The 9,785-nt window shown below is 24.6% G+C and overlaps 1 protein-coding gene across 1 annotated transcript; it reads right to left on the bottom strand.

The window, feature by feature from the left end:
• Positions 1–1,828: 1,828 nt before the first annotated feature.
• Positions 1,829–3,558, bottom strand: LOC145829624 (ATP synthase subunit d, mitochondrial-like). Its single transcript, XM_082937475.1, has 2 exons — positions 3,350–3,558; positions 1,829–2,285 (listed from the first exon to the last, which is right to left on the bottom strand). The coding sequence occupies exons 1-2, from the start codon at positions 3,536–3,538 to the stop codon at positions 1,917–1,919; spliced, it is 558 nt and encodes a 185-aa protein (XP_082793601.1). The 5' UTR covers positions 3,539–3,558; the 3' UTR covers positions 1,829–1,916.
• Positions 3,559–9,785: the final 6,227 nt, after the last annotated feature.

Below are 9,785 nucleotides of genomic sequence, written 5' to 3'. Positions count from 1 at the left end.
CGCCGATTTTTTCTAACATTTTATCTACTTTTTAATTTTAGAGTTAAAAATAATAGCTTTAAAAAACATTTTTTAAAGGAAATGTTTAACTGCTAACTTTATAACATTTGAATTTTTTTTGTTAAATATATAGTATTTATGACAAAAACTCTCTTTTTTTATCCTTTTAAAAAAGTACTAATGTAAATAAATACTAAGTAGTTAGCTATGATTTAATCGTATTTGACAATAGAAGAAGGTGAGTGTTTAATAACTTTTTTTCTTAAATTTTTAGTTTGCACATTATAGATAAAAACTTCAAGACTCACTAAGTTTGACGTTTTATATCTCATAAACTACTTTAAAATTTATAATGGTGTTAGCAGGGTTGCCACAGAGGAAGCTGAGAAAAATTTCTGATTTGTTATTAAAATTTTCCTTACATGTCTAAATCAAACTCTTAATTTAAACTTATTCTAAAATACATAATCAGACACTTGAAACTATATAAAACTTTTAATTTTATTTTTATACAGATTAAAACAACAGTTTTTGCTGAATTTAATCATTTAAGTTCTATACATCACTTGAACCATCTGTGTATGATTGATGTATTTGCAATAAACGTCTTATAACTTACTTTTCAAATTTAAACAACTTTGAAAAATTATAAATAGGTACAGTATACACATAAACTCACTACATAAAATACTGAAATTAGTGTTTAATTATAAAGAAGTCAATTATTTTTTTAAACAAAAAACACTTTGATTCTAAAATTCTACAAGTTAAACTTTTGTGTATATATCAGTTTCACTATGGATGTGTCCTTGCCACAGATCATCAATAATAAAAGCATACAAAAAGTGTTTGTTCAAGTAGGATACTTGTTCAATATATTGTTAGAAAAATTTATAAAGGATATTTTATTAATTTTTACCAGATAAAGGCATTGAAAATTAAGTAATTTTGTAAAATTCTAGGAAAATTTTGCATCTTTAGTCTGACTTTTAAGAATTTTAATTATTGTTTTTACCTTTTGAAGACTTTGGAAAATAAGCAATTTTGTAAATTTGAACTGACTAAATCTGACCTTTTTTTTTTTCAAATTTTCTGATTTTTTCCAAAAACCTCAATTTTTTCTGACTTTTGTCTTTTTTTTTAGTTTTTCCTGACCTAGTGGCAGCCTTGGAAAAGTATCTGAAAGCTCAGAATCTTCAAATTTAAAACAACTTTTAAAAGGTTTTAAAAAAATTACAAAATTGTCGGAAAACGATGTTGTTTTTTAAGGATAAGAAATTCAAGGACTTAAAATAACTGTATTAAAATCTGAAAATATTCCATGATTGTTTTCCTAAATTAAAACTCGTTGATTTTTATTCTCAGAATAACAAAAAAAATACAACACTATAAACCATAAGCGTCTTGGTTTAGCTTTACATAAAGCCAATTAAACTTTAACGTGCAAAATCTAAATAAGGTATTTAGAAATTTTTGGATGCGGAGAGCCAGTCTTTAAAAAATTACAATTTATAAGTTTCAATTACAACTGTAGTGGTGAGAGAAGAAAAATATTATCTAAGTAATAAAATTAATATTTTCTTCTGAAACTCTTTTTTCACAACAAAATTTCATTATACAACAATTAACAATGTTTCTAAGACATATACAAATACTTCGGAAAACATATGTTATTCTATAATACTATTAGTTAAACTACTAAAACAAAATACATATGTCCGATTAAAATACTAAACAGAAAAATCAAAAACTGTTTCATAATTATACTTTAACTTAGTTTATCATTATTAATTTAAATTCCACATTCAAAAGTCTAAAAAACTACAAATAAAAATTTAAATAATTTATTACGCCCATGCGAATTTACCAATTACAGACTAACATTATATATAGAATATAGCATACACATGATCAATTTATTTTGAAGCCTTCTTGTCGGCGACGTATGCTGCCACGTCCGGAGCGTTGGCCGGCTCGCCCAGCAGCGTGTACTCCCTTCTCTCCTCGCCCGACAAGTCGGTGTAGCCCCAGTTGCTGGTGCGGTGGTCGAGCTTGGGGAAGTGGTGGTAGATGTCGGCCTCGGTCATCTGCTCAAAGGGGGGTAGCGAGCAGAGGCGGTCGATCTCGCCGTTCAGAGCGGCCTCCTTGTCGGCGAACTTCGCCACCACCTGCTTGTATTCTTCCTGGTCGCTGACGGCTTGAGCGGCGAGCGATTCAGATTTGGTGTCGACGGGTTCCGGGATGTCGAGCGCCTCGAACTGCGCCTTGAAGTCGGCGACAAGATCCTATTTTTAATGCAATAAGAAAAAGTTTAGATCTTTACTTAGCAGAATAATTTGTTACAACCATACAAAAAATTTACAGTGATTTTGTAAGAATAATATTGAGAGATTGGTTTTTATATGAGAGTTCAACTTAGCAGCTACGAGTTGCAAAGATTATAAAAATTTTGAAATTTAAGGTTAAGTCATTTTGTAAAAAGCCTTTGGAATACAATTTTAAACTGGTTAGCTTTTCTGTCAGCCGTTTTTAAGTTATCTACAAATTTATAACTTGTTTTATACTAAAGACTTTAAGTTTATAGCTATGAAATGAAGAATGTCTATTATTTTATTTAAAACTTCAAGTTTTTATATATAAACAAATTAAAACTTATAATGTTAAAAAACTGACAAAAATGTTGATATTATGTTTTAAAACAATATTATACTAATTATCCTTAAAAATTTTTTTTAAGTACTCAAAATTTGCAAAATACTGCTTAAATTAATGTAGTAAATTATTTTCAAAAGTTTTGTTTGTCTATATTTTTGGTCTGCTTAACCCACGAAAGATACAATGAACTTGTAATGGTTTAATAAGTTTTTTTTTATATACACTTTTCTGTTATCAAAAGTATCTAGTAGCTTAATTAGAGTCTTGTCTTAATAAAAAACATGTGAAAAACAAAGTTAACATTGGAATTATCTGTAATATTAATAAAATTTTCAAATTAAAATATAGAACTTCTTGTATAGTTTTCAAAAATATATTGTAACTATAGATCAAATTGTACAAACTGTTACTTAAATAGAAAATAAATGCATTATAAAAGTTTGTAAAAATATACTTTTTGAAGAGAAATTATACAACAATATACATGATTTTAAAAATCTTTTACATTTTATCAATTAGTGCAGAGAAACAAAATAAAAACATTTATTTTTTAAGTAGTAATAACTATTTTGGGTTACTTAAAAACCCTCTTAAAATAACTTTTTTCACTATTAACAACAATTAAAAAATTTATAAGTTTAAACAAAAATTATAAATAAAAATCAAATATATACCAATATTTAAAAAATCAAACCTTGTTGTCAAGGGTTTGCATGTAGTGATCCCAATCAATGGTGGTTTGGGCAGTCTTCGCTTTGCTGTAAGATGACATAATTGTGTCACTCTTGCCTTTGAAAGCACCAATTGCAGCCCTCAAGTTTGGTGGAGTGCGCTCAAAGATAACTTTCCAGTCAATTGCTTTCACTACGTTGCGGGCTGCCATTTTGATTAACTATCAAATAATTTACTGCAAAAGTTTTATTAGATTAGTTTTGAGAAAAAATTAAGTTAAAATCCACTTTTATTTACAGATCTAGGCAACTGAGCATTTTCAAAATGCATGATTCAAATTACAAACATTAAATCTATAAAAGAATATAAAATTTTTGAAGTATACTTTATCCTCTAGAAATTCATATTTTAAGACATAAATTTTATCACAATTTAATTGTAATAAATTTTAAGATTTTATCAAATTAAGTATAGTTAACATTACAAGCATCATTTTAGAAAGAAACATATAACTTTAAAATATATTGTGCACATGGTTATTAGTTTCAGTTATTTACAATTTTTTAAGAGCTGGAAAATCTCTGACTCTAGCTACTGTTCAATTTATCTAAAATTTAAAGAAATAAAAATTGAAAGGCTTCCCACAAAAATAAAAATCAATTTAAAATCCAGGATAAATCTTTTTAATGAAATTTTATCTATTAGAGGGTCATGATTTTTAGTTTAAAAGATAAAATAGTATTGATTCAGTTGAATAACTTAAAATAAAACAATTGATAATGACATAAAAAAATATACAAAAATTTTTCATTTTTAAAATTTTTTAAGTGATCTTAGTTTTTTACTTAAGAATTTATTCATATCATATACATGACTGAAGAATAAAGTATATAAGAACTTTTTAATAAAATAAAAAAAACATAAAACTATTAAAAAGCAAATAGAAAATAAAATACCATTATAATAATACAATAAGTAATAAAACTAGAAAAACACAAAATAAAACATAATAAATCCAAAGAAATAATATGTAAGGATTTAAGTAGCTTTCAAAGATATACAACTTGAAACAATACAAATTTTTTAATTTAAGAAATAATTAAACAACAGAAATTTTTTATATATTTAAACAGGGAACGGGTCAAAATTGCACGAGGGGACTAAATTGTACAAAGGGTTAATATTTCACAAGAGTTAAAAAAAACCTGAATAAGAAGTTTTAAAAAATATACAGAATAAATTAACTACAATATAAATTACTAAAAAAAAACAAAGAGAAAAAATTACTTATTGACCAAGAGTAACGGGTACAGTATTAGTAAAAATAAAAACAAAACTAATAAAAAATACTTTAAAAAAAGAATTAAGTTAAAAAAAAGAAAGTAATGCTACCAACCACGTAGTAAGGGGTAACAATGATAGTAAAAAAAAATTAAAAACAAATAATAACCAAAATAAAAATAAAAAAATTGTTAATAAAAAAATAAGTATCCGACCAAGGGTAAGGGTTAGTGGTAACAGTGATAGTAATAATAATTAAAATTAGTCAAAAAATAAAACAAAGATATTGAAAAAAAAATCCACCAATGCAAAAATGTCTTTGTGCATAAGCGTTGGATACTAAATCTGTGCAATTTTTGCGCAATTTTGTGCCTTGTGCAATTTTGGAACCTACTCATTTAAACAATATCTACGTAACAAAAATTATAAGAACAACACGAATGAAACAAAAAAAAATCATTAGTTTCCAAAACTCTATAATTTTTTTTGTTCTCACTCGATTAAGAGTTCAATCATATTGTGGCTATCCTATTATGAGCTATAAGCTTTCTAAGCAAGTCTATTGTAAGAGTCCAATACATTTCTTATTAAATCAGCATTAGTGTTTAAATAAAAGCTTAAAGTATGAATTTTAAGTTATTTGAAAAAAATGGATGAAATAATTTATGTAAAGATTTTTTAATAAACCTATGGCTGTGATTTTTTAATATCAAATTTTATGAATATTAAGCCATAAAAATATATATACTTTTCTAATATTTGAGCTAAACACCTAAAACAATTTTTATGATTCTTGCAATTTTTATAAAAAACTTTGTGAACAAGTATTTTGGAAAAATAAAATAAAATTTATGTTCAAAAAAAATAAAACAGTTTTTTGTTAATTTTTGGTAAAACAACTCAAACTTGTTTTTTTATTTCTTACTAAAATGACTAACTTACACTTATTTAAGAAATTGGTTTATTAATTGATATTATGGTCTTTCCTTCATCATAAATCTTAACTTCAATTTTTTAAAGTAAAGTTAGTGTTATTTAATTGAATAAATATTTCTACTAACTCTTTGAATTTATTAAACTTCAAAACTCCTATTTTTTATCTTTTAAACCAATGAACTTTATTAAAAATGTTCTTGAGTTACCAAAATGATCCTGATAACCCTAAACCTTTCTGAGTCATTCTAAGTTTTTTTAAATCCCTAAAAAACATGGTATTTTTTTTTTCAAAGTTAACTTAAATTGGATATAAAATAACGAAGTATTGAAACTAAACTCATTTAAAATCTGAAAAAAAAACTGTCCTGAGATTAAAAAAAAAATGTAAAACTATTCTAAGATTTTTATAAAAAAACAAAACTATCTTGAGTCAATTTTTTAAATTTTTTTAATTCAAAATTTCCTAAATTATTCTGAGATTTTCAAAAACTTTAAATTATCTTCAGTGTTCTGAGTATCCTGAAAGTGTGGCAACCCTGTTTTAATTATGTATAAGACCAACAGAATAAATATATAGCATAAATATTGAAAAAAATGCATGTAAACAAATAACATTTTCAATAAGCTTATAAAGAAAAAACATTATCATATGCAAATCAATTACAGCAGTGTGTTTTATTCTTGTATGATATTTCTTCTAGAATACTTAATTGAAGTAGTTATTTTTAATCAGATTGCGTATTATTTACACAACATCAATCTAGTATTTCTCAAAGTATCCATGGTTTTTATGTTGTGAACTCCAAGAATTTTTTTTAGAAAATAAAAAGTTCTAATTATGTAGTATACATTTTCCTTTTTGTTCTTAATTAGTTTACCTTTTTTCAAAAGTTAATAAAACAAAAAAAATATTTTGTTAATTAAAATTAATTTTTTTGGTATGATATCTTATCTCATTTAGACTTAAAATAATTAGTTTTGATATAGGGATTATTTAATTAAGTAAACTTTTAACTTTTAGAAGAGAAAAACAAAGATTTCTATTTCTACTAGTACAATGATACAAAACTGTGTGTAAAATTTCAAAGCTGGAAATCAATGTTTTGTAGCTTAATGTTTTATAAAAGTTTAATGACATCATAAAAAGAACAAAAAAAATTTTTTTTGTTTTATTTATGCTTACAGACTTATCAACATTAAGAAATATTTAATAGAAAAAAGTTAAAAATAAATTATTAAAAATGCTACAAGAACATATAAATAGTCAAAGACTAGATTAGAAAAGTTAATAAAAAAGATAGCAATTTAGTGCAACAACTACATATAATTTTACTTTATAAAGAAGTATTTCATGTATAAATGAAAATTATTTAGCTATCGGGCATAGGGGAGGGGGGTCCAACATTTTTTTACTAAAAATAACATTGGATCTTATATGAAAGCTTGAAGTACAAACTACAAGCCAGTTTTTATTGAATTAAAAAATATTATTTAACTTTTGAGATATTGTAATTTTTATAAAAAGTTTCCGATACAAATGTATGGTCCCTAAATTCTTTGGGGTCAATTTTCTCAGAAATTTAAAAAATCACTAAAAACTTATCTTCTCCTTCATTTTTTTAAAAAAGAGACCTCAAATTTTCAGGAAACGTTTCTTTTATAGTTTGAAAGACTTTGAATGTTGGAATTTAAAAAATATTAAAAACTAACAATTTTAGTTAAAATAACCAAAAAAATAGGTGATTTTTTTCAATATTTCTTTTTTCAAAATTAAACAAATTCCTGCATTCAATCTTTTTAAAACTTAATAATACACTTTCTGTAAAAATTTGAAGAAGATTGTTTAAAAAATGAAAGAGGAGATAGACTTTTAGTCAAATGGCCTTTTTTTGCGTTTTTAGTTTGCGCCTTCCATTAGGAACTTATTGAGGTCTCCGACTTTGATTGCTCATATTTAAAAAACTCTTTGAATTTTTTCAAGCGGTTGAAAATTTCTGATAGCTCAGATAAAACTCTATAAAATAAGATCAAGTTGTAAGAATCAAAGTAGACCCCCCTATGCCCTTAACTTTGGCTTTTATATGAAAGCTTTAAGAAAAAAACTACAAGCCAGTTTTTATTGAACTGAAAATATCAATTAACTTATGACATATTTTATTTTTTGTAAAATGTTTTTAATACAAACGCAAGTTTTTCGAGGTTAATTTTCTGGGAAATTCTAAAATTCACTAAAAATCTATCTTCTCCTTCATTTTTCAAGCAGTCTTTGTCATATTTTCAGGAAGTGTTCCTTATATTAATAGAAAAAAACGCTACTTATGAATTTTTATAATTTAAAAAAAATAAAAATTCTATCAAAAAAAGTTTTTTTTTTTCAAAAAAGTTTTTTAAGTCCACAGTAATGTTTTTTTGTTATTGTGTAAAGATTATACTGTGAAAGTTTGAAGAAGATTACTTGAAAAATGTAGGAGACAGATTTTAAATAAAATAGTCTTTTTTTGCTGTTTCAGTTTTCCCTTCCTATAAGAAACCTCTTATGCAACAACTTTGACTGGTCATATCTCAAAAAACAAATGAAAATTTTTTAAATGATCAAAAGCATTTTGAATCTTAGAAAAAACTGTGTAAAATAAGATTAACTTGTAAAAAACATGGCTTACCCCCTCTATGGCCTTAATAAATGTTAACAAAAATAAGTATGATGGATAAATTTTTTAAATTGATTACTATATGTACTCATTTTTCTTTAAATAAAATATTTTTATAAAAACATGATGTTTTATGTTTAAAAGAAGATTTCTTGATAAAAGTACAGTTTTTTAAACAATAGCAGCATTATATCTTCTTAAAGTAGATTTATTAAATTTCAGTTTTACTTTTTAATAAATAGTAATATTTTTGTGCAATAAATATCAGTTATCATATAAATATTATAAATAATATCTCAATTAATTTAAAGCATAATGATTAATTACAGGCTTTATATGTTATTTGGCTACAATCTATTAGCAAATGTTTATTGCTTTTAGAGCACAGTTTTTATAAGTAAAGCTTTCAACTTAGCTGTTCTGAAATTTTAAACATTTTTTGCACTAAATTTTTCTAGAATAGATGAAAAATAAGATTCCAACCCACATGATTGTTATTGGTTACCTAAGGTATTTTCAAAAAATTCTATTTTTTTTAAATTCATTCAGGTTTTAATAATTACTTTTATCTATTTATTATAAAATAAAGTTTAAAGTAAATAACTGCCTTGATAAGTCTAATAACATTGAAAAGACACTGTAATGCTACTTTAAATGTGTTTTACAATAAATAAAACTATAAATGATAGAAAATGAAAATGATTTTATGTGACAAATTTTGCTATATAATCAACATTTCATCATTTTACATGTAACTTTTAATAAGGTTTTTTAGTAATTTTGTTTAAAACTTAAGGTTATTTTTCAATTGTTAAATTTCCAGGTTTTTCCATTTTATTTTTTTCTTAATTGTTCAATTCCAGATTTTTTAACAACCCTGTTATTGTTTAAGCAAAAAAATAGCCTGAGTTTCGCAACTTACATGAAGTTTAGGGTAAAAATAGAACTGATTATTGCAAGCCTTAGAAATCCTAAATTTTTCAAATAAGCTCAAAAATGTTCAAAGGATCTGAGTGTGTGAAGAATAATAGCAATAACAGTAATAGCAATATTCAAAAGCAAGATTTTAAAAAACATTTGTTTCTTGGAAAATAAGTTGATTTTTGTACACAAGTATTAACTTGAGATTATTAAAATTCCTTACTGGTCTAAACATTGCAAAAAAAAAAAAGATATGCTTAAGACAGATGAGTTAGAAAACCTTTAGGGAATATAAACTGGCCAGAGTAGCCTGAGACTGTGGCAAGATTAAAAGCATTAACAAAGTCAGGTTTTAATAGAAACTTAAATATTGACAACTGCTACAGAAAGAAAAATATTCTAAAAATATCGTAAATATTGAAGTTTAACAGTTATTGCTAAAACAGACAAATATGAAACTAGGGCTTATTTAACAAGGTTGCCACTCTTTTAAACAAAAAATAGTCTGAGTTTTATCAAACTGTGGCAGCATGAGTTTAAGACAAAGTTGCAAAAATTTAAGGCAAAACAAATTAGCCTGAGTAACCAAAAATTGAACTGTGTAACATTAAGGAAGTATTCAAAATAATAACAAACTTATTCACTTTTATTTATATTTTTAGACATTTTTAA

Source organism: Thalia democratica, chromosome 1 (genome assembly GCF_965202585.1).
Source record: "Thalia democratica chromosome 1, ktThaDemo2.hap1.1, whole genome shotgun sequence".
NCBI lineage: Eukaryota > Metazoa > Chordata > Thaliacea > Salpida > Salpidae > Thalia > Thalia democratica.
This window is presented reverse-complemented; position numbering and strand designations above follow the sequence as displayed.